At 44.2% G+C, this 26612-nt stretch overlaps 1 protein-coding gene across 3 annotated transcripts in view; it reads left to right on the forward strand.

Annotated features, from left to right (window-relative positions):
• ECHDC1 (ethylmalonyl-CoA decarboxylase 1) overlaps nt 1-26612 on the forward strand; it is a 362408-nt gene that overhangs the window by 5804 nt on the left and 329992 nt on the right. Inside the window, exon 1 of one of the 3 annotated variants that reach the window (XM_069607499.1) lies at nt 24096-24248. The exons of the other annotated variants lie outside the window; for them this stretch is intronic. Coding sequence (XP_069463600.1) covers nt 24101-24248 — 148 coding nt within the window. The 5' untranslated portion in view covers nt 24096-24100. Of the gene's footprint in view, nt 1-24095; nt 24249-26612 lie in introns of those variants that run through there. 3 annotated transcript variants of the gene reach the window in all.

Consider the following 26612-nt stretch of genomic DNA (forward strand, 5'->3'; position numbering starts at 1 on the left):
GTCATGGTTCAATTTTCTTTTTGATATTCTGCCTACTGCATCAAACCATGGGGCATCCTTTTCTATGATGACCTGAACCTCCTAAACTTGGGGATGCTGTCTGCCAATAGCTCTGTCCGGGATAGTTTCAACCAAAAATCAAACTGACACTTTCCTTTGTGGCAGTATAATACCAGTTTTAAAAGAATGATCTTATTTTTTAAGAATGAGTCATTCTTTCCAATGCCTCCTTGTCTAATTTAGGCATTGCTAACCAGCCCCTCTGGCTGTCGGACATTTTCTTCGTGATGCCTACCCCCTGGCCATTAGAAAATTTACTCAAAGATCACTCACTGTTGAATCAGAAATGCAAACCTTCATAACATTGCTGAAGAAAACACAGTCCACAATACAGAAATGAATGATTGAGGAATAGTATTGCTGGTGTTGTATGCTTAGGAATGCACCATTTGCCACTAAAGATCCCTGGAAAATCCCTGGGTAGAATCCCAGAGTACACCTGAAAAATCAGTGCTACATTTGCAACAAATTTTACTATCCAAACATTTGCACTACATTTCTAATATTTTACTCGAGAACCTTAAGCCCCTGGTGATGATTTAGCCCTACTATATTTTTGAACAACTTGACTTGGTCCTAGCTGTCTAAAAATGTCCTTTAGTTTAGGGCATCAGTCGATGACCTTTCTATGAGTCTTTTGTATATTTTTCCATAAATAATGGATTACAGCAGCATACTTTCCAACAATCCCTCTTATTTACTTTAACCATGCTACTCTAATGGACATAAACAGTGGATTTTAATACCCTGCGTGTGGTAACAATAAAACAGAATAAAAAATGGATTGTTGACATGCGTGCATCACAACGCGATGACGTCACAGCGACAAGGCACGCCAATATAAATAGCCATTTTGAAGGAGCACGAGTCACTCCTAACACAGCGGCAGAAAAATTTAAAGTACTAAGTCTACAAAATATAGGGAATAACTTGGCAATCCTCAATAGGGTTTCCTCTTCTAAAACTTTATTATCAGAAACCTTGGAAATCCAACTTTGGGGCTAATGAGGGAGACCTCATCCCTCTAACTAATCACCAGTTATGCACAATCTGACCTCCAAATGAGGCAAGTGGAATATTTGTAAATGAACTTCATGCTTTTATGTATTTAGAGTAAATCCCATTTAGTGTATTTAGGAAATTGAAAAATGACGAAAGTCTAATAGACATAGGTCTATTTATTTCTAGAAAAGAAGAATCTTCTAGTTGAAGGATCTGCTGAGGAGCTACTTATATCATTTATAACACACCAAACTCAAAGTGAGGTGAGTGAATACCAGAATCATGTCTGACACAAAGTAAAAGACGTTAGACATGAGCATAAATCACTCAGTAAGGAATCTGTCTTCAGATGAGACGCCTATGCACACAATAGTGAATGCCAGAATTTCATCATGTAGATGAGGCAGTTGAGATGAGAATTGTTGAGTGTTTACACACGCCAAGGTCTGATGAAGAGCTCTTAATTATATTGATTTTGATTATTATGTTGACAGTTAGGAAGGACAACTATGCAAGTGAATGATTAGAAAAACATCTTAATTGTGTATTTCGGGAGGTTCTGGGAAGCAAGAGGTATTTGTCATAAGATTTCCAAAGTTACATGATGTAAACAGTGTATTACTGCATTAAATATTAGTTAAGAGATGGATATGTGTTTACAACAATTCTGTTCTGGATTGTTTGTAGACAAATCACAAGAAAATCTCCCCTGATGAGAGAGTCTCTTGAAATGCGTTAGGACCCCTTTTTTATGTTTCAGTATTATATATTGAATATATTTTTTTTAAAGTCTTTTTTACAAACCAATATTGTTGAATGAATATATGTTTCTTTACTTCAATACTTAAAAGCAGTTTTTATTCTTAGAAAAGGAATTTTTGTCTCTTTCAATTCAAATAATGACCATTTGAATATGTTTGTGAAAATATTAGGCAAATAGATAGTGTGCACAGGATGTGAGTTCCCTGTTTGGGAACTCACAAAACTACATGTATATTTACTGCCCATGTGCAGGGCAGTCCTTTCTCCCCCACACCTGGATCTGTGATAAATGTATACTCTACAAGGTCTAATAAATAAATCACTTAATCACCATTGAATCTATGGTGTGTAGAGTGCAATTCATCAAGCGTAAAAATGTCCTACTGACCACTCCATTTCCTGTAAACAACCAAATTTCATTTACTTGAATTGCATGTGGTCTAGATAAATATCCAGCACTGCAAATCAAAATGTGCTATTAGCAGTCTAAGTTCATTGCATTTCTATTTTGTGTGGCAATCATTTGTCTGCCAACTGAGCGCCGATATGTTTTGTTGAAAAATGCTTGTTGCTCACCATTTCATTTGATAATGCAAATTTTGCTCATTGCGCACAAAAGGGTGGGGACCCCAGTCCTAGGGGATGATGGACTATTTATAATACCCATTCCTGCTGTGTTACATAGTCACTGAACTAGCAGTCATCCCTGTGCCTGAACACAATGCTCCTGCATGATTTTGATAATGTTTTAAACTAGTTATCACTTCTAATAATTGAATTGTCACCCAATTCTAATTGCTATTCACATGCAATCTTAAGCTCTTTTTTTTATTTTCATGTTTGCACAGACTACGGTCTTCCGAAGGGCCTTCCACCCTACAGCTCTTTGACGCTATAACAATGACAATAGGCACTATACAAATAATATAAGTGAAGACCTGAACGTGAAATACCCGGATAAGTAGTCGGTGGCCAATGTCCTGATTCGGGAACCGGCTATATGGGGTTCGCAGATTCAGAACCTCCAGCTTCTACAACTGGACTCATGAGGGCTCCACCCCCTCAGTTTAAACGTAACCTGTGTGCTGCACTCCCCCTCTTTACCAAAATGAAGGAAGAAATTATAAAGGAATGGAAGGAACCAGACAAGACAGCAGTGCCTAGGTTTCTGGCAAAGCTTTATTCCCTAAAGGGAGAAGAGAAGATGATGCCTCAGAATAGCCAAGTTGATATATCGCCTAGCCTGCTGTAAAGGTCCTCCATGGCGCCAGAAGAAGCTATTAAGTACCTCACCAATGGGAAGGTGGATGGTGCATTATAAAAGGCCTATGGAGGGACCTGCCTAGCACTCAGATCAGCCTCCTACTCTTCTTGCACAGTAGAAACCGCACTCGGTTGGCTGAAAGTGGCAACAAAAGCATTGAGATAGGAACGCATCCTCTCCTGATCCTGCGGGCAGGTCAATTGCAGGTTGCATTGACGTCAAATCTGGCCTATGACGGGGTAATGCATCAGCTATTCCCATGGGCTACATCACCGCTGGTAGAAGGCATCTATACAAAAAAGATTTGAAGACCAATTCTCGTTAAAAGAACATAGTCGATAATCCTCTTTGAATGGCAAATTCTCTTTGGAGAGACTTTTGAGGACAAATTCCATCATGTCTTCAAGGCAGATAAGCACTTGGGGAAGCTCGGAAGAACAATCTCGGCTCAGGCCCAGATCCTCTCACGACCAAGTCGCTGGCAAAACCACAAGATTCTGGGCAGAGCAGCCAAAGGTGCCCTGGCGCTATGCCGAAGTGGCAGTTCCGACGCCCCTCTCCTCCCAAACAGCAGAAGTCCTGATACCAGGCCATTAGAGGGTCACCTGCAAGGGTTCTGCACCCAATGGGAACACAGCTTTCTGGGTTAGCCTGGGTCAACAGGCTAGGCAGTTGGGGGTTACGAGATACAATTTGCATCCAACCGAAGTCCGGTCCATCAGCAATCGCCCACACACCATTCCCCATAGGGAGGAGGGGGAAATTGTGCGAGGCAGCTGGGAGCAAAGAGGGCCATCAGGAGAGTACCCATCCAGGTGAAGGGTAAGGGTATATACTCCATCCTGCTCCTGGTACCCAAGCCATCATTTCAAATTTCGGCTCATCATAGACTTGAACCTCAGTGTGATTTACCAACACGTCTAGATGGAATGACTTCAAAGTAAAAAGCTTCTTAGGCATTCTGGAGATCCAGGGAGCCTATCATCATGCTCCAATTTGGAAGCCCCACCAGCAATTCCCAAGGTTTGCTGTATGAGGGGATCCTTTCCAATTCAGAGCCCTCCCCATTGGATTGAGATCAGCCTTGCATGTTTTCACCAAAGTCTGGGCCACTCTCCATCTCCAGTGGATCAAGGTATTTCCATAGTTGGATGACTGGCTCTTCAAAGCACACTCCTGGGATCGCCTGGTGCTTCATGTGGAAATACCATGCTCCATAGCTTGGGGTTCATTCTCAACAAGACCAAATCCAGCCCATGATCTTCAATTCATTGGGGTACATTTCTGGACTGCTCAGGAGAAGGTCCTTCCTGGTGACAGGACACTCAAGCTACAGTCTACTCTGAAGCCACTGTTGTCCTGCCCCCAGGTTACTGCAAGGGACTTTCTACACGTCCAGAGGCACTTCACCTCCAGTTCTTTCGTGGTTCCCTGGGCCCTTCTGTACCTGAGACCCCTCCTGAGCAACCTCCACAAGCTTGGGAAAGAAGAGTCCATGGAGTTTGTTAGCATTCCCCAGAATGAAGCAATCGAGTGTATGAGGGAGCATCTTGCACAAAGCAAGGCATACATTCGTTTTCAAAAATGTATTAGAAGTTTGCTAATTAAAATGTTCTTGATTAGCAAACAAACCCATTTGATTAGCAATGTTGTACTAATATTTTTAATGCCACCAGAATTTACTTGTACCCAAGATATAAAATGAGCTACAATGCAGCAGTTTTGTGCACCACTGAAGTAAGACATGAATGAGATGAGATGAGTCTCACTTCAAAATCGCTGACAGATTTGTCGTTTATAGTGTGAGCCTTCAATGCTCGGGATGTCAGCACCTGCACCTCTTGTGACGATTTATGTCGGTTCCCGTTTCTAACTTCAGATGGGAGCTGCGCCACGTCTCAGTTTGATGCTAGGAGCATTTTACAAGCTTTTCCGCAGGAAGATGAGCTTTGTTCTATTTGGGCTCTGATTGGATTTTTTTTTAAAAAGGTATCGGTGAACCATGCTTTCCCATTTCCCTCTCTTGGTTTTTGATGTAAGCATTTCCGTGGCCTTCCTACGGGTACTCCAGCTGCTTTCTCGTGATGCCTTTCCCATTGCGCTCGGCTCTGCATTTGCTGTAGTTGGGTACTGCTCACACCCATTTTATATTTGCGCCACAGAATACTGTTTTCACCTTCAGGAGGAGCCCTGCTGTTTCTGTGTGGGCAAGCCATTCCTTTGGCTAGGCAAGCATGACACGGCATATGCTTATACTGAAACCTTTGGCCGTATTCAAGGTCTGCATATGTTTCGGGCGGTTGCATTTTTTGAAAGGGCAGCAGATATAGGCTTTCCATTCATTTTTATTCGCACTTCTCTCTTACTTACCTTGATTCATGTCCAACCTAGCTGGTCTGTCTTTCCAGTGACGCCAGGCGACTGTAAATCTTCGCTCTGGGATACACCTCTCTCCCCTCTGCCCTCTAGTGGAAATAGTCGAGTTCCAGTGCTATATTACTTTCTCCACGTATCACCGTGCAATATATAGATTCCTTTTACAGTTGTATAGGTAAGCTCCAGGTGTGCCCTATATGGGACACTATTATTTTCTTCTCTCTATGGTAAGGGGTCTTCCATGATCTAGCAAGTGCTTTTAGATCATTGCTGGTACTTCTGAGCTTCAGTGCATCGTGTTTAAGGCAGGATCTATACCTTTGGTGCTTTTGGTGACAGTTTATTGCCCGTCATTCTGGTAGGGCAGCACAATCGCTATTTGTTCTTTATTTCATCAGATCTTGCTGTGTATTAGATCTCTACACAGCAAGTTGGTGGTATGGTGCCTTGTTTGAACATAGGGTCGTCTTCCGGTCCTGACAAAGGTGGTGCATATTGCAGGTTACCCCGAAATGGGCATTGTATGCCTCTGCCTACCCACCCCTAGTGTTGGGGGTTAGTCTAGGTGGCGTCCGGACGTAGACCCTATCTTTTTACGGCTCTGCTTTAGATTACATAGTTGGCCTCTGTTATTTAGCAGTAGATACACAGCAATTGCCTGCCACTTTATTTATGCATTTATTTCATGAGTGTATGGTTCTCTGTTTAGCTTTGGTAGTTATTGAATTTCTGCAATATTCAAAGCATCATGAATTGTTTTTCTTTAATTTGTTTTGTATTTGTTAGCTTCCCAGTTTACTCAGTCAAATTGGTTGCTCTTGTATTAATATTCATTTATTTTCTCTGAAATCTGATTAAATTCTATAAATATGCATATACCGATGTAAATAAATATCATTGTATATGACAAATAGGTGCTGATGTCACAAATTTTGGTTCTGATGTATTCTTAAAAGATGGAACGTTATAGGCTTGCAAGCTTGTAACTTCCATCTGAAGGTACAGGAAGCCCAGTCTTCCACAAGCTTTAGAAATCAGTTTTGAACAATTCCCAGTGGTCACATCTCTTTGTGCTCGTGGATTTCGAGGCCAGGATCCCAGTGGTTCCATCTCCCAGCTAATGGCTCAAGTGGTGGTTAAAGATGCCCACACTCTTGAGGGGATTTCTCTTAAGACAATCTCTGAATACCATTGTTACCACCAATGCCAGCAAGACTGGGTGGGAGGCGGTGGTACAAGGACAAGTCCATCATGAGTCTTTGGTCAGAGCAAGAAGCAGTCTTTTTTTAAAACTCTTTTTATTGTTACCGAAGGTCAACACAGATTAAACTTATTGCACCCGCATACGCTGGTACATACAATACAATAATTGTTAAAGGCATAGATCAGAGATCATAAAAACAATTTACACAGGCAGTTCCTCATCAGAGGCCATTTCACATAGGTACATTCTGAACGGGGCCCATATGTCCTTGGGGCGACATCTCGTTGTCACAGTCATGGTGTATTGCTCCTCACATTCGTTTATGTAGGCCAGATCACGAATAAAATGTTCAGTTTTTGGCGGAGAGGTACTTGTCCAACATCTCAGTATACACCGTTTGGCCACAGCACAAGCTACATTGAATAGTCGTCTGATCTTTTCACCTTGTTTGCCTATATCTCCGAACAAGTATTTCGGTGGATGTGTCCGCAGGGACTTGTGTAATATCTTCAAGTATTCCCGCCACCTCTCTCCAGAACGTAGCAACTGGGGGGCATTCCCAATACATGTGATATGCTCCCGCTTGGCTGGCCTTGCATTTAGGGCAGTCCCCCGAGTGGGTCGTTGAGAACTTGGCCATCTTTGCAGGAGTGTAGTGCAGTCTATTTAAGATCTTGAACTGAATAAGTCTGAGCCCTGCGTTCATGGATACAGCTTTGGTAAGCATACAGTATTTCGCCCATTTTTCTTCTTGGATATTCAAGTTCAGGTCTTCCTCCCATTTGGCCTTTACCTGGTTTGTGGTGGGCGTGTGTAGTTGTACCAGTGCATAAAGTTTAGAAACTCCCAACCCCGTACCAGATGTGGCGGCTTGTATGCAAGGATGGGATGGTGGCTCGTCCGGGAAGAGTGGCCAGCGTGCATTGAATGCCGATTTCATCCTATGGTATTCAAGTGTTTTGGTTGGTCCCCCTCCTAACGCCTCCCTTAGTTTCTCGAGCGTTACAAATCTGCCATTTGGGAACATGTCCCGCATTTGGATTTCCCTGTCTGGGTCCCAGTGTCTTTGTATCGTCTTATCCAATGTGGGTGGCATGCCGGGGTATTTCCAAAGGGGTACATCTGGGTCATATGGGGTATCTATTTTCAGCTTTTTATATAATGCCTTCCATGCACGTACCGTGGTCCCGACTGGATCGAAGGGACAGGGATCTTTGTATTGAGAATAAAATATTATAGAACGGAGGTCTATGGGATGTGCTGCAAACTTCTCCAGCCATATATGGGGCGATCTATCCTCAGGGTCATACCAATGCTTCGCGAACTGCGCCTGCGCTACAAGATAGTATAGCTCGAAATCCGGCGCGGCTAGCCCCCCTGTACAATAAGGTTCAGTGAGTTTTTCCCATTTCATTCTAGGGGTTTTCCCGTCCCACACAAAGGAGACCACCATTGATCTTATTTTTTCAAAGAAGGTTTTGCCTGGCCAGATTGGTATATTAGTGTATAAATATAATAACTTAGGGAGCACGACCATTTTAAGGATCGCAACCCTGCCATTCGGGGATATGGGTAGCTTGGCCCATGTTTGCAATTTTGTCTTCAACGTTTGCATTATCGTTTCATAGTTGTCTGCAAAGAGTGTCTTTTTGTCTCGGGAAACTAGTACGCCTAAATATCGGATGTGTCCGGTTGCCCACTTAAGGTTTCCCGTGGATCCCGGGCATGTGGTTTGAGGTGTCAGTGGTAGTATTTCGGATTTTTCCTTATTTATTTTATATCCCGAGTATTTAGCGAATTCATTTATATCTTGCATTACAGGTGCTAGATTGGTCTCAGGGTTCCTAAGGTATAATAAAGTATCATCCGCATATAGAGAAATCGATTGGGGTGGGCCGGACATTCTTATTCCTTTAGCCCCGTGTTTTAGCCTAATTATTATGGCCATTGGTTCAATAGTCAGTGCAAACAATATTGGTGAGAATGGACACCCCTGCCTGGTACCTCTGCCCAGTGCAAAGAGTTCAGAGATCAACGTGTTTGTAAGGACCCTCGCCCCGGTTTTATTGTACAGTAATTTAACATAACTGATGAAATTTGGACCCATTCCAAATCTTCCCAGTACTTCAAATAGGTACACCCAAGACACCGAATCAAATGCTTTCTCGGCGTCCAGTGACACCGCCACAGCTTGAGCTTCTGGGTCGATCTGTGCCATTATTGCAAATAGTCTGCGCAAATTGAACGCAGTGGATCTTGTAGGGATGAATCCGTTCTGATCTGGATGAGTCGGTGACGGCATGCTTGGTAGTAGTCTATTTGCCAGGACTTTGGCGAAAATTTTAGCGTCGACGTTAATGAGTGATAATGGTCTGTACGATGACATATCCTGTGGGGGACGGCGGGGTTTCAGTAAGACTGTTATTACAGCTTCTTGCATGGATTCAGGGAGCTCCCCAAGTTCCAGCGCTTCCTCCCATACTTTTAACAAAATTGGGGCAAGTTCCTTTTCACATTCTTTGTATAGTTCCACCCCCAGCCCATCAGATCCCGGGGCCTTTCCCGAATGCAATGCTTTTATGGCTTCTATGATTTCTTCCTCCGTGATTGGGCTATCAAGGGCCAGTCTTGTGTCTGGTGGTAGGGTCGGGAATTCCAGGTCATTCAAGTATGCCTGTATTTCCGGTACAGTTTTCTCATCTGCGTTTGAATACAGTTTATGGTAAAATTTCAGGAATTCAAGATTAATGGATCTGCCCCCGGTCACCCTTCCACTCTCCGTGCTTTCAATACATGCTATCGGAGTGTGTTGGCGATCCGCCCTGATGATGTTGGCCAGAGCTTTTCCCGCCTTGTTCCCCTCCCCGTATCTACGTGCCCTGGCTGGGGCTGCTATGTATTGCAGTTCTCTCATGGCCAGCTTATTAAATTCCTTTAGGAGATGATTTATGTCAGCTAACGTATCCTTATTTCGGGTCTCGCTATATGAGTTCTCTAATTGCCGAAGCCGTGTTTCTGTTTCAGTTAGTTCCTGTCTCACCGCTTTAAGCAGCCCCGAGGATTTGGAGATCAGAGTTCCCCTAACCCAGACCTTAAAAGCCTCCCATAATGTTGAATATTTATCCACCGTTCCCATATTGTTGTTAAAGAATTCCTCCATTTCTATATGTAGTGCCTCCACGACATTAAGGTCTTTGAGTATGTGTGTGGGCATTCTCCATCTTTTCTGGAGTTTCGGGCCATCCCCAAACATCCGGTCCAGGGATAATGGGGAGTGGTCAGATAATGTTCGTGCAGAGCAAGAAGCAGTCTACTGCTCCATTTCTAAGGAGTTGGCAGTTGGCAGCAGGGCACTTCAGGCATTTTGGCCCACTACTGGGAGCTGAAAGTGGAAGTATTCTGGCATATCTGCAGTATCCTGGACTCTCCCAGATTAGCTCAATTCCCCCCCCCCCAAAGTTTCCAGGGTTATGCTTCAGGTTCCCTCCCAAGGGCATGGGGGTGGACGCAATGACCGTGGTCTGGCCAGAGGGGCTTCTCTGTGCCTTTCCACCTCTTCCACTGATCCTAAGGTTCCTGCTCATTTGGTCCTTGCAGGGATTGGTTCACGCTTTTCCAAGACCTGGCTGAGCTCCAATGGTTCTCCTCCCCTGTTCCTGACCCCTTGATCTCTGTCCAGTGGTTGGCCTGTCTGAAGAAGCTAGCTTGTAGATTGAGAGCAAAAGGCTGCAGCAGGGAGATCTCTCAGATGAAGTAGCTTGCTTTATACAAAATGCCAGAAAGCCCTCCACTCTGAAAGCCTACGATTGGCATTGGCCGAGTTTTCATTCCTGGTTTGGGGTCAAGGGTCTCTATCCCACCACAGACCCAGGAGTGTGCAGCCCCCAATTCCTGCAGGAAGTGGTTAATCTGGGTTTATCAGTCTCTAATCTCGGGGCACAATGGACAGCCATCTGCTCCTTCAGGTTCCGGAGGGTGGTGGAATTGACTGACATTCAGGATTTCATGGCTGGACTCGTGAAGAGTTTCTTCCTTTCCAGAGCCATCACAGCATTGGGTCTTCTATCCTGGGATCTCCCCTCGTCTTCAAGATCTTAAAATCCCCTCCCTTTTTGTCTCTGGGGGATGCCCATTTGAGGTTCCTGGCTTTATTTATTCACATTTGTTGAGCGCACAGCAGCCCTTGGGCATCGTGGCGCTTGTTACAGTGGGTGCTCATAACTTAGTTACATAAAAAGAATACAGACAGCAGCCCGGAGGCATCGAGGTGCTTGTTAAGGTGGGATATAATAGCTCAGTTGCATACAAAGATACAGACAAGCATACTATGAATAGATAGTATGCGAATTAGAGGAGTATACAGATAGTAGGCATATACCTTATACTACCACTGGTAGACATATACAGCTAACTTTATCGTGTCTTATATACCATTTAATTTGCCGGGATCATGACATCCTGATATACTCACCCATCATCTGATAATCCTACCTATCTAGTTAGCTTGTGTACCAATGTTCCTCTTCTACTGCATTGATCTATGGAGGCAGGTAACCCTTTAATATTAAGATTGCATTTGATTTTTAGACACGACTATTGCTGTGCACGCTCAAATTAGTTGCCTGAAGTAACCATCCTTTGCTGACTTGCATCGTATGCTGAATATAATTCTATATATATAATAATTGTATCTGACCTAACTCAAATCTAGCCTGCTATGCCATTTTACTCCGCTGCATTTTGAACCAGCCTTTAGCTGCATTCGCTCACAATGTTAATCGCTGATTAAGTATCTTGGGATGTAACGTCCTTACTGTGGAATATGTTACTATATATATATATGTGCATAATGGTCTAAACTTGCACTCTGACCTATAGTCACCCTACGCATTTGCACGGTCTACTAAACTAGTTACCATGCACCTTTCATATTAGCTGTGGATCACCTGATCACCTGACCGCCTCTTATTTACTATGTTAGCCTAATGAAACTCACGACGTACTATAGACATGATGTTGTCACAATTAATGCTATTCCTAGGCCGTCTCAGTGCTTCAACTGATTTGAGCCTTTGCAATTTACCTATTGCGACTAATATGCTATTCACAAATAACATGGCCTCTTCTATATGCAGGCACATTCCTGTAATAAATTTTGCAATGGCAACTTACCTGCCTTCATCTAATGACATTCAGCCATCGAGATTCCTAAAACCATGCCTTGCAAGTAACACTGATGCTACGCCTAGTCTCCATCCATGATTTTCAGACCTGCTAGCTGGTTATGCTATTGGCGTGCCTTAGCCCTTTTGATAATGAGGCATTCCCGACATTAGACTGTCATAACCTCAAATATGCAGTACCTAATCATCGTTCTCCACTCTGTAATATCACTAGCCTAACTTGCCCCATATTATTGAGAAATCAAAGACTTAGTTATAGATCCCCACGGCCTCATAAACCAAGATATACTACCCACAAAACTAGGGGTAATGCTAAGCAGTCTGGCATTACAGAACATCCTACCAAAATTGACCATACTGATATTGTACAATCACCACCACTAAGCAATCCTTCTAATTTACTAAAGGTAGGGCTCATCAACGCTAGATCCCTCCAAGCACATGCCCTTGATATAGTGGATATCCTAACTAGCAAGGACCTTGATAATATAGCGATCACAGAAACGTGGATGAACCCAACATCAGGCCCATTGCTAGTATTAGCCCTTCCACATAACTACTCCATTTTACGTGCGGATAGAGAACTTAACTCAACTAAAGGGGGTGGAGTCGCATTTATGTATAAAATTAGAACTAAGAATGGTCAATAACGAGCAAATGCCATCCACCGAACTACTTTCAGTCAAACTTGCAACATCAGCCACCTCCACCATTACCATGCATCTAATCTATAGGCCGCCAGGCACTACCACCACCTTTGCAGATGATTTATCGCAACTACTAACCTCCAACATAAAATCTAACTCTCAAGTTATAATCTTAGGCTTGGGCCTTGATGACCCTCTGATCCTAAAGCCTCTATCCTGAAGGATACTATCTCCGAGTTGGGATTTACACATCGTATCTCCAGCCCAACGTATAATAAAGGTTGCATTCTTGATTGGCTGGCGGACCTCAAGTGCAACATTAAGGTATTATCTAACACTCGCTGTGCATGGACCGACCATCACTTAATAACATTCAATATAGATAAAGCTGCCCCTTGCATCACATCCACTATAGCCCCAGCATTAATGACACGTAGTAAACGAGAACTTACCTTAGAAAATCTACTTCCTCTTCTACGCCCTATAACACATTTGACTTCAATTTACCAAGACCCATCGGACCTAGTTAACCTCTACAATGACACGATTCTTAAAGCTATTGACACAATTGCACCCCTCAAACTAGAAGTCCAAGCCGCTAGCGCACATCAACAAATGTACACACCTCAACAAAAAATCCTGAGGAAAGAGAAGCGATCTGCTGAATCTATCTGGAAAAAATCTCCGTCCAAACAAAATAAAGATACCTTCCAGGCAGCCTCATTTAATTACAAAGTTGCTATTGTCCAGGCAAAAAAAATAACTTTAATGACCGTATATCCAAAGCTAACTCTAGTACTAAGGAGCTATTCAATATTTTTAGATAACTAGAATCGCCCGCTCCCATACCAGACTCTTGTATAAAAGACACTGCTTGGTGCACCAGCATACAGAATGCCTTACAAGATAAAGTTACTCTGCTACTCAATAAAATAGCTACCAAGAAAACTATCATAGATAATACCATACCACAGGACAAGCCACTGCATCCTAACCCTAACTTAACACAATTTAACTTCAAACATCTAACAATCAAAGAAGTTGAGTTGATTATTCGCAAACTCAAACCTTCTAATTGTAAGGGTGATGTGTGTCCAGCCACACTTATCAAGGAAGCTGCTACAGTACTTGCTCCCTTCATTATCTCATTCATAAATGCCCCATTTGACACAAATTCAGTACCCACCAACTTGAAAGATGCATGGGTACGCCCGCTACTAAAAAAACCTACATTAGACCCGAATAACCTGTCTAATTAAAGACCTATCACGACCGTCCCTTTCTTATTGAAAATATTAGACAGTGCAGCCTACCTCCAGATCCAGCAATACCTGGAAATGAACAACTTATTAGGACTAAGACAATCAGGTTTCAGACCAAGACACGGGACGGAAACTGCACTGATTGACCTCAAGACGCAAATTCAGTCACTAAAAGACAAAGGGAAATCTGCACTGCTCCTACTACTCGACTTATCTGCGGCATTTGACTTGGTGAACCATGAAATCTTATGCAAACATCTTTCATCAGCCGCACACTTCTCTGACCAAGCCAACGCATGGATTAAATCTTTTCTCAGTAATAGATCTATGAGGGTCTTTGCACCAACTGCATCAACCTGACCTTCACCAGTCTCTTGCAGAGTCCCCCAAGGATCCTGCGTATCCCCAACGCTCTACAACGTTTTCACCAAGCTTCTATTTGATATTCTGGACGTGTCACGTATACGAATTATGCGGATGACACTCAGATACTCATCCCTGTAACTGGGGATTATGTTACAGATAGTAAACTACTGAACGATATTTACAGCACCATCCAAATTTGGATGGCCAAGCACGGTTTATGTTTAAACGACGATAAAACGGAATTACTTATACTTGGTTCCCCAACCAAACTAGTGAAGCTTGGCACCTCATTCAAAGCCTTTAACATCGATGGTAATATTATCAAAGTAGCTAATGAAGTGAAAACTCTAGGTATCCACATGGATTCCACATTATCATTTAAAAGAAAAACTAATGCCTTAGCATCAGCTACATCCTATATGTGCAAGCCTATTACAGCATGTCATCCATATCTTTCACCACTTAACTGTACAACAGTAGCAAGAGCATTAGTACTATCCCAATTAGACTATTGTAATGCTCTCTCTACTTAGGAACATCCCAACATAATATCAACAAAATGAAAGTTATGCAAAATAATGCAGTTAGATCAGCTTGTAACATTCCGAGTAAACATCACATCACTACAGTCAGACAGAACTTAAAATGGTTGAATATTAAGCAAAGAATAGAACTCCATTCATTCTCACTAACACAAAAGTGCCTCTATAACCAAGCTCTGACATACTTATGTAATTCCTTTACACAACACTCATCTTCACGACCCATGAAAACAGCTCAATCACATTGTATTGTGATACCCCGATTCAACCAACTAAGGGCAGGCGGAGCCAGTTTCCCAGTCCTAGCAGCAAAAAAATGGAATTCACTCCCCATCTCCTTAAGATCAGAGCCTGCCTTCCTTGTTCTTCCGCAATAAGGTCAAAGCCTGGTTTCGGGACCAGGACTGCAACTCACCTACTCATTCATTCATGCCCTACAGTCCAATGTATATAAAACGGTTTTATTTGCATATTGTCCACTCATTAGTTTGCAGAGGCTGCCTCACTATACAGTCCAATGTGTATAAAACAGTTTTATTTGTATATTGTCCAGTGATTAGTTTGCATAGGCTGCCTCACTATACAGTCCAATGTATATAAAACCGTTTTATTTGCATATTGTCCAGTCATTAGTTTGCATAGGCTGCTTCACTATACACTCCTGGCTGCGTTACTGTGCCTTATGAAGTACCTTTAGTATTATTGTTTGCACATAATTGTGTGTATATATTTTTTTTTGTCATGCTTTTTCATACTGTTTTAAATTGTAAGATTAGCGCTCAGCTGCCCCAGGGCTAGACACGCTCTACAAATAAATAAAATAGAAATACAAATAGTGCGTGAGTGTGAGCAATTAATTGAAGAGGGCATTTTTGAGGTTTTTGCGGAAGGCATGGAGAGACGTTTCGGCTCTGAGGGCAGTAGGGGGCGCGTTCCATAACTTAGGGGCGAGATACGGAAAGCCTATTCCTCCTGCCTTGGCCCTGTTGATGCGCAGTACCGTGAGCTGGTTAGTGTAGCATAGTCTAGTAGGCCTTGTTGATTGTGATCTGGATAGTATGTCTGATAGGTGTGCGGGTGCTGAGAGGTTGATGCATTTGTGTGTGGTCGTGAGAATTTTCAATGTGATGCGGTCTTTGACTGGGAGCCAATGAACGGTCTTTCTTGCTTGTGTGATGTGGTCTCTTTTAGGTATACTAAGAGCTGCTCTGAGTGAGTTATATTGGGTGGTTTGGAGTCTAGCTAGGTTTTCTTTTTGGGGAGGTGCAAGCTAGGAGTGCATTGCAGTAATCCAGCTTGGCTCCTATAGAAGCTCTGGCTTAAAAAGTGTCTTTCTGGTGGCCATCACCCCAGCAAGGTATCTGGGGTAAATCTGTGCACTTTCCTGTTATGCTCTGTAATTGGCAGTCTGCCCGGAGGCCCAATTCCTCAGATGCCATACCTCCTTTCTCCCTAAGGTAGTCTCCAATTTCCACAAATCACAGGAAATCATGCTGCCAACCTTCTTTCCTAATCCACCCTCCCAAGCAGAAGAGTTCTGGGGTAGTCTACATGCCAGGAGGGCGATCCTCACTTATTTGGAGAGGAGCCAGCCTTTCCGTCCCTCCAACAGCCTATTTGTCATGTTTGTGGGGCCCTCTCCGAAGAAGAAGGCTGCAATGCCCATGGTAAGTTGCTGTTTGAGAAACTATCTCCCTGGCTTACATGCCTAGGAACTCTATTCCTCTTTCAGGGATACAGGGTAGATCCACCAGGGGCATGTTGGCTTCTTGGGGGGGCGGCCAGGGGTGTTTCCATTCAAGACATTTGCAGGGTGGGTACCTTTCCACTCGTCGGGTGGGTAGGAGCCCATCCCTCACTTTCCTCGTCAGCTGAGGAACATCGCCACATCAGCTGCAGCACAATCCAATGCGCTACCCAGCTTGCTGACGCTTGGGTGGGCTGACCGCTGCATCACTCTGACCTGAGGGACCCCAGTATCTCCAGCCACGTTGTTTGATCGTATTTTGGCCTCACTTTGCCATCTCCCTCCACAGAACCGCGTGGAGGCTCCCAAAATGGCCACCATCACCCTCTTGGGTACGGTTGCCTAGCATCCTTTACTGAGGCTCATTGGAAGAGCTACTGTTTTTTAATTGGTTCCATCCCGCCGGAAGGCGTGAGCCGGCCTCCTGCTAAGGACCCAATTAAGGCACAGGCCTGTGTGTGCCTGTCCGTGCTCAGCTGACGGCCTGCTATGCTGCCCTACACCAGTTCCCCTCAAACACCTTCCTAATCCCTGCCCCCAGCCAGCATACCACGGTTGACAACTTCGCTCTGGACATGTCACTTCCTGCACTCGACCGTAAATCGGAGGCTCAGAAACTCTCATAGCACTCGGACCGGAACACTATGATACAATTGGGGGCACATAAGTTATACTCCTCCCTGCCCCCGACTTCAAATGCAGTTGCCAGTTACAGACGGTTACTTACTGTCCAGTTGTTAATACGCACTCCAGCATCTGCAAGAGCAGCTACTGTATTGAATTGTGAACTGCTTACCCCTTTACAAAGCCAGATACTGTATTGAATTGTGGAACTGTTTACCCCCCTCACAAAGCCAGTTACTGTATCTGATTTGGGTAATTGAATACCATCATAAAAGACGCACCCCTGCCTTAGCCGACCCACATGCCACCTAGCATGGTGCCTAAACTGCTTTACTCTGAAATGATTCCACCCACACCCTTCCTCCCTGCCCTATTGAAAGGCACCCCATTCCCACCCTAGAGTATGCCCAATACAACCCCCAGCACCTCACAAAATCTCTACCTCAACTACATTACTAGCAGGTTCACAGCAGGTCCCCACCCACCCTATGCCCTGCCCCCAGAGAAACCAGCGGCTAGGTACCCGCCTTGGTCACATTTCCTCTATTTCTAAAAGGCACACAGGAAGGCAAGCCCACTATCCGCTCACACCTTCGACTACACAGAGTCCCAGGTTACCGTGTACAACCTACAAAGTTACCAGTGCCCAGAAAAATGCAAAAACAAGAAATACCACTAAACCCCCTGCCAGTCAAATCCAATGAGCGCTTATTAATGCATGATCCATATCAGCCCATGCTACAGAGATTCATGACCTGATTACAGACCTTGATCTTGACGTCCTAGCCAGCACGGAAACTTGGTTACATGAAGCATCTGCACCAGCCATCTGCCAAGCCTTACCACCGGGATACAACAGTCTGTCAAGACTGAACCTCCTACAGGGGAGGAGGTGTCTCCCTCATTGTCAAGGAATCACTCCATTCAAGACAAATAAAATCTTCCACTGCGGAAAACATTGATGCTCTTTCAGTCAAAATATCCTTCTCGTCTAACGACCCAATAACCTTCCACATAGTCTACCGCCCTTCAGGCTCCCTTCTTGACTTCCAAGGTAATCTCCTACACCTTCTAGGGGATAATCTAAAAACCAACACAAGAGCGATACTCTTAGTAGACTTTAATCTGGGATTCAATAACCCTAAAGATAATAAAGGCAAATCCTTTGCCAAAGTTCTCCTAGACATGGGCTTTATCCAAAAAGTCACCAACCCGACCCACAGCAAAGGTCGCACACTGGTTTGGATAGTTGATCAAAACTGTGCAGCTGAATTAAGCTCCAACACCACGGCCAAGGACCGATCACCATCTCCTACACTGCATCTGCCATCCAGAGTAGCAGCTAAACCTAGTTTACCAGTGCCATCAGCCATGGCCAGACCTAAAGGACTACTCACTAAAGCCAGAATTCTACCCTAGCTAGAAGCCTCGGCGCTAAAACTCCTGTTCTCTAACAACCCCACAGAGTTGGTAAAGCTTTACAACGCCACTCTTAAGGAAGTAATGGATGCTATTGCACCATTACAGAAAAAAAGAGCCAAGACCATAAAACATGTCAATTCTTGGTTCACCCAAGAACTATTGGAGGTAAGAGCCGTGAAACGTGCAGCACTTACCAAATGACATTCGTGCCCTTCTGACTCCACACGAGATGCCTACAAAATGATCCCCAAACAATACAAAAAAGCCATCTCTGTATCCAAAGCCTCCTCTTACAACCTCAGAATTGACAATGCCAAATCTCGGTCTAAAGAGTTGTTTGCAATATTCAAAGAACTTATCGTACCTCCCACTTCCACACAACCAACGGTGAAAGACAAGATGTGGTGTAACAATATTCAACACGCCATGCTAGACAAAATCAACACCCTTCAGGAAAAAATAAGTCACACTTCAACACCCTGCCAAAGGCCGCTGCTTCTGACCTCTTGCCCTCAGTTACTGGGCCAGTACCAGGCCACACATGGTCTAACAAAAGCCCAAAGCTCTTTGTCCTCAAACAAATAACCGAAACAGAAGTCCTACTGATCATGAGACATATCAAGCCATCTCTCTGCAAGGGAGACACCTGCCCAGCCAGTCTGAAGTCACTAACCCCTTTTCTCATAGCATTTATCAATGCCTCATTTGCGTCAGGCATCGTCCCTCCCTCAAGGAAGCATAGGTTTGACCGCTGCAAAAAAGAAAAGAAAACGAGATCCGGACACACTTAAGAATTATAGGCCAATCACCACGGTCCCTTCTTGTTAAAAATTCTAGATAATGCTGCGTACCTGCAGATCCACTCTTATCTGGAACTGCACAACATTCTGGGGAAAAGGCAGTCTGGTTTCCGTCTACGTCATGGCACTGAGTCTGCCCTGCTAGACCTGAAGAAACGGCTATTAAAAATAATGGAAAATGGCAAGCCTGCGCTTCTCCTTCTCCTGGATCTGTCGGCTGCCTTCGACTTGGTCGACCACAAAATCCTATGTAGACACATCACAGAATTTGCTCACTTCTCCCAGTAAGCCACAGCCTGGATAACAGCTTTTTTGGAAGGTCAAGCCATGAGGGTCTTCTCAGACCAGGCATCTGCCACTCCATCCCGATCGATTGTGGAGTCCACAAGGCTCCTGTACCTCCCCCACCCTCTATAATCTTTTCACTTTACCCCTCTTTAATGATTTGGATGAGAACAGCAATGCATTCACTAACTATGCCGATGATACGCACATTTTCCTCCCTCTTTCCGGCTCCTATGCGCAAGATCTTAACACTCTTAAAGCGACCTACACATTCATCCAGGCCTGAATGGTGGCTAACGGTTTATGTCTCACTAGGGACAAAACAGAAATCCTTCTGGTAGGTCCAAAGGAAATTCTGAACAAACTAGGCAGTAAATACTGCACCTTCAGCATTGAGCATACGGTAATCCGTTTCCTCTGCAGTGAAAACTCTGGGAGTGTACCTTGACTCCACTCTATCAATGAAGGGGCAAGTCAATGCCATTGCATCATCAGCAGCTCAAACAACCAAAATCATTAATGCAGTAAAACCTCACCTCTCAGCCAAAAATTGCCTTAACATAGCCACAGCCACCATTGGTGCCAAGTTGGATTACTGCAATGTCCTGCTCATAGGCACCTCATCTAAAAACTTTAACAAACTGCAAATCGCACAAAACATCTGTCTCGGAGCGGCAGTAAGTATTCCCAAGAGAGAGCATATCTCTGAGGCCAGACGAGACGCCCACTGGCTCCCAGTCAAAGAGCGTATATAGTTCAAGACCCTCACCATCACACACAGATGCCTCTTACAGTAGTCTGCACCCCCCCTGTCTGTCAGAACAAATTCATTCACCCGCAAATAGACCCAAACGAGCCCAATACTCACACCAGCTCTCAGTCCCTGACTTCAAAAGAGTCAAAGCTTCCAGTTTTGCAGTTCTAGCACCTACAAACTGGAATACACTACCACTCACAACTCAGAAAGGAAACCTCCTTCCCTATGTTCAGAAAAGCCTTGAAAACAAAGCTCTTAAACTAGACTGCCCTCGGAGGTGTTCCCCTGTAACCACGGAACATAACCTCTCTATGTATTTATATTTCTTGTTATTAACCATGTAATGCTTGCTCCTCCGTGTAATCTGTATACAAGTGAATCTTCTGTATCAGCGCCACAATGCCTCGGAGCCCTGCGCACTTTATAAATTCAAATAAATAAAAATAAATACCTAGGCACAGCCTAACATCTTCATCAGACACTACCGGCTTAATCTTCACTGACACAAGGCTGGAATTTTTTGGACATGGGTACTAAGAGTGGCACTATTTTCAAACATGGACACAGGTTCTATTATCTGTTCCTGAATAATTTGGTGATGGTTGGTATGCATATCACCATTTTTTGTTTGGTGATTCCTGTTCTTGACTGTTAAGATGGATTTCTAAACTCTGACCTGGTGGACAGAAGTTTAGGAGGCCACCCTAGTTTAGTGGAACAGGGGAACCTTCTGGACAAACCAGACCAATCTATGATAGTTTGGCAGGCAGTCAAGACTAAGTCTCAGGAGAGGTGAGAGTGATCGGAAGCCCACAATGCGCACACACAGTAAACGTTCACAGCCTTAGACAGATATATTATCGGCCTTTATAATCAAAACGCAATTAAACCATAGTTAAAAAGAAACGATACAACACACGATCATTCACTATCTAACATATACACAATAATGTGATTAGCCTAAGGCTTAAGTTGGGGGGAGAAAATAACCACGATCTGTAACAGAATGGTGTTAAATCAACACGGATATCAGTTTAGGCAGTCCTTAATCAACAATCCCTAACTTATGTAGTCCAACCCTTTGAAGAGAGGAGCCTAGCGCTCAATGTACAGTTTTGCGTTAACAACCTGCGGTCGTGTGTAAACGGGGGGGGGGGAGCGAGTTCTCTTTAGGGGACTGTAGCTGCACAAGAAGGGGCTAGAGGTGATGAAGAATACGAAGAGTGACTTTCGTAGTTTGGGAATAACTGGGGAGCGCAGGTTATCCCAGCCAAGGTGAGTATCTTTCACGGGACACTCGTGTGTAAAAATGAATGGATGCGCCAGGGAGCCACCAGTAATTTAGGAAAGTACTCACTGACCTTCGACAGTCCGGACCAAACATTGGCAGTCTAGCCCACTTCACCTGTAGGTGTGAACCCTGCAGTTTCTGGACGCTCTGGCTCTCAGCGAATGCAGTACGGGACGATAGTCTGTGACTGGACATTTGCTTTTTCTCAGCCCTTGAAGGAAAGATGGTTCCGGAGCACCTCGTCTCAGGACACAGTAGGCAAGAATTGTAGGCACTTTCGGCGATTGTAACTACAGCGGGGCAACGCAGGAACCGCAAATGCTCACTGCGTGGCGTACTCTCGTAAATAGTGACCCATAGCAGCTAGGACAATGATTTTTTGGTGGGAGTGGGCCCAGGACCACAAGCTAGCGGTTGCAGAGTCTCTCAACTCGGGACGGCAGCGTTCCTGTGCGATACCCTGGCTTCAAGGTGGTCAATTCACTGGATGGCCCAGGAACACTTCCAAAAAGGCTCTTTTCGAGGGTAAGTAGGAAAAGCCGAGAGTAGGGGCAAAGTGCCCTTGCAGGCCTTCTTGGTTCGATGAAGAAACAGGAGTCGGATGAGACAACAGCGGGGTCAGGGTGCCAAACGTTCCAAGCATGTCCACCAGTGGTTCCTTGAGTCTACTTTCCTTTTAAGGATACTTGGCTCCTTTATGAGGTTCGGTGTGAACCTCAGTAGATCGACCTGGAAAGGATGGAGAGCCCCTTCACTTATCCAAGATTTGATTCGCTCTCAAATTTCAGATAGCCAATTGAAGATCTGCTCTCTTGCACGCATGCCAGACATGGGCCAATCGTGTCCCATAGTGGTTCCAGTCATTCATGGCTACCAGACATACTGGCACCAGTAGTGTGGATTGGGACCAGACAGTCCCAACCTTCTTCCTGGGCACTAGCACACGTGACATGCAGCCTCCCGCGATTGTGGTTTTCGTGGGAGGCTGCAAACCCAAATAAGGAATACTCGGGTCTCTCGACCTGGGGGAAGGCAACATGACAAAATGGTCAAAGGACAGAACAGTCTTGGGCCAAACGCAGTATGGTTCATAAAAACGAAGTAAAGATACATTAAAAGTGAACTGTTGCCACCAGTTAATCCTAGGAACTCTTGTACAAACACCAACAAATCCTTGGAGGGTGGTTAGGGCCAGAAAACAAAAGGACCCCTATGCGTGGTACTATAAGGTACTTGGCACATAGATAAAGGTTAACAAGAAATGGCAACAAAGTCGAAGACTAAGGGTAACATTGTTTCCCCGTACTGACAGCCTGAAGGGCGTGTCAGTTTCCGCATAACAAATAAGCGAAAGCCCAGAGTAGGGCAGCTGGAGGCTGTGCTCCACTGGAAAAAGTCAGAATACGTACTCAAAACAAAAGCACAAAGTTTGGGGGGTTCACAAATGGAGGGAAAATTGCACCTAAGGGAAATCTTTCCTAACATTGGCCCATTCATTACCTAGAGTTGGTATACCTCAGAAGTAAGCAGTGGGAAGAGGAATGGGGAGGTAATACTCTGATTTATTGCCTGTATTCTTCATTACTCCTAGTCCTGAACTTCTTTGTCCCAGTACTTCCTATCTCTCCCTCCTGACTGATAATAAAGGGGGCCTCCGAAGACAGTTTAAAGTAACTGTGGGATGTTGGGCCAAGTGGCACAATATGTCCCGAAGGCAGGAGACCGGGATTGGGAAGGATAATAAAAAGTGAAAAGGGGTTCCTGAGGAGAGGTAAGGTTACCTCAGAAATAAGTACTGGCATAAGGAGGAGCAGGACTAGAAATATTGAAAATACCGGTAAGTAATCTAAGCTTTCACCACCAAGTGGTGAAAACATGAAGTGCATTTTTGATGCCTGGAAAAGAATGAGATTGAGCCCATATACCGGTGAGCAGGATGCAGCCAAAAGGGTTCAACATGTGGGGCTGTGAAGGGGCCGGGAGGCACAGCATTGTGCAGAGGTGTGATTACTGCTCCATTGATTCCTTTATTTGCTCTAGCCACAGCTTGTGGTGATTATTTGATGCCTGTACTGACAAAGCAAAGCCCTTAACACTTTGATGGGGGGAGACATTAACAGTGTGTGACTGCAGGTAATTTTTGAGTGTTGATGGCACCTCATCACTCCTGAGCAGCCGGCACTGTCTTCTAGAGGTGGCAAATGATTGTACTTTGTAACTTAATATATTTCTTTTAAAGCTGGAATACAGTGTTCTTTGGACAAACGGTGAACAGTTTGTAAAGCAAAGAACACAAGCTCTACAGAATTGTTTGTGTTCTCTAATGACCCGTTATTCCATTTTTGTAGTAGCAGACCCAGCTGTCTGCTGACAATCACTGTGTGAGGGATGGCGTCTTATGGAAGGCGGTGACGTGGAGAGTGCGACACGGGACGGATGGTTGGTGAGAAGCAGAGTTGGAGTCCGGTGGGGATCGCAATCGTTTACCCTTTACTTATATTTATACATGCCAGTTCATAAAATAAACCCCTTCCACTTTACCCACCTGTGTCCGCCTCTCCTTCTGCATACTACAGTGGCAACAAGGATTCTTCCAGCGAGCCCCACCGCCCTGCTGCCGTACGGGCCATCGAGCAACGGTCACACCGACCGAGGTGAGAGGGTGTAATTCTCCATGGCGCAGGCTTGATCCACTGTCTGCCGCTGCGTCGAGACATACGGCTGTGATAACACAGCGCCCGCAAAAGGGGTGGAGGGCGCCTTTGCAATTATAAAATCTCCTTCTCTGCCCTAAATCTCGCGAGACAGTGCCCCCATTAACCTGCCAGGCAAGGCCCGAGATAACTACATCCTCCACACGAGACAGCCATAGTAAGGCCGGGCTGGCCAGTCTATCCACACCAGATTTATACTATTTGGCTATCGGATACATTTGAAAGGAAACGCAGAGATATGGAGATATTTATGCATGCCAAGAATAAATATATAATATGAAAACATCAATTTCATCTGCCTACATATTGTGCAACACACAGTGCTTTTCAATCAAGTTTCTTTTTTTTGGCACCATTTATAGAATGAGAACTGTCCTGATATTTTAACTTCTATCAACCAGCATTATATACCTCATAGGTTTACCATTTTGAAGTATTGACATCAAACTGTCCTTCAGCAGCGTACCCCCTCCTGCATTTTTCCTGCTTGAAGCACGTGAACCTGTCATAACATGGAAAAGATGGATTAAGTCTTTCGAGCACTATGCCGGTGTTGTTTGTGACCAGAACTGTAGCATTGAGAGGAGGAAGTCCCTTTTGTTGCATTGTCTGGGTCCTGCAGGACAAGAGAAATTTGAAGACCTACCAGAGCTTCCTGCAAATGAAGACATTGATGTTAACGACTATGAAAGAACAGTCAAGAAAATTAGTAGACACTATGAAAAAAAAATGTAGTACTATTTTTAGAGCGCTATAAGTTTGGAAAGAGAACAAGAAGAGGGGGAAAGTGTAAAACAATACATTACATGTTTGAGAAAACTGGCAAGGACTTGAAATTTTAATGAACAGCTTAATGAGCGATTGAGGTATCAGTTCATGTTGGAATGCAATAATGCCAAAGTAAGAGAAAAACTATGGTCGGAAGATGACCCATCGTTAGATGCTGTTCTACGTGCAGCAAAGGAAGTAGAACCCACGGAAAAGTGTGTAACACTATTAGAAAATGGAGTTAAAACACTGGATATAAAAGCAGAGGCTGTTAAAGAGAATGCAATACCTCTGAATAAGCCCAACATAAACGACTTGATTGCTCAGGTCAGCAGAAAAAGGACAAAGCGGAGAACGTCAGAAAGGACACGCAGATCGTCTTGGAGAGACGATAGAAGGGGCAGGACATCTTTCCGAGGACGCAGAGTAAACCGCCCGAGAAAAATAAGTCCAGGCAGATGTTTCAGATGTGATAGTGTCAATCATTGGGCAGATGACCCTTACTGCCCTGCTTTAAAGATTATCTGTAGCATGAATTGAATGGGAAGTGGTCCCAATGATGAAGAAGAAGAATGCGTTTCCATGGTTGTTGATGATGACGAAGAGATGGAGAGTCCCAAAGCTACAGTATGCATAGATGGTGTGGAGCTACATATAATGATAGATTCTGGGGCCAAATATACCCTGATACCACAGAATCATTGGGACAAAGAGAAGCACAAATTCTTAAATGAAGTTGATATCCACCCCAAAGCAATCAAAATGGTTGGATGGTTCTGGGGCATACTTAAGTTCAAAGACAGAACCGCAAATGGAAAGATATAAGTCACTAAAGCAGGGAGGACACCATTGCTAAATTGGACACATCAGCGTAAAGTAAGAATGGTGCTGAATGCTGATGCGTTAGTGTTTTCAGTGGAAAATACCAGTACAAAGGCTAACGAAATGCAGAGAATAATGAAGGACGTGTTCCGAAAGGAGATTGGATGTTTTCGCTGATTTGTTCACAAAATTAAGATGAAAACAGATCATTGACCTGTGGTGCAAAAGTTGTACAGCATCCCTTTGTCAATGAGGGAAGAGGTCAAGAAGGAGCTAAGTGTTAAAGGATCAAGGAATCATAGAAAACATTGATGCCAATGAGTGGGTTTCGTCACTAGTTCTACTAAGGAAGAAGACAGGCAAACTCAGAATATGCATGGATATGAGAGCTCAATAAATGTGCGATTCCAGATAGATATCTTCTTCCCAATATACAAGAAATAATATCCACGATCGGCCCAGCAAGATATTTCTCCACTTTACATTTAGCATCCGCTTATCCTCCGGTCAAATTGCACAAAGAGTCTAGAATGTTAACCGCGTTCATTACGCATGAAGGCTTATATCAATACAAGAGGATGCCGTTCGGACTTGTCTCTGCCGCCTCTGTGTTTCAGAAAATCATGCACAAGTTATTCGAAGGAGATAAAGGCATAATGTTTCCAAGATGATATATTGATATACGCAGATGACTTAAAACTTCATAATGAAAGA

Source organism: Ambystoma mexicanum, chromosome 4q (genome assembly GCF_040938575.1).
Source record: "Ambystoma mexicanum isolate Mex_15411 chromosome 4q, UKY_AmexF1_1, whole genome shotgun sequence".
Classification (NCBI taxonomy): domain Eukaryota; kingdom Metazoa; phylum Chordata; class Amphibia; order Caudata; family Ambystomatidae; genus Ambystoma; species Ambystoma mexicanum.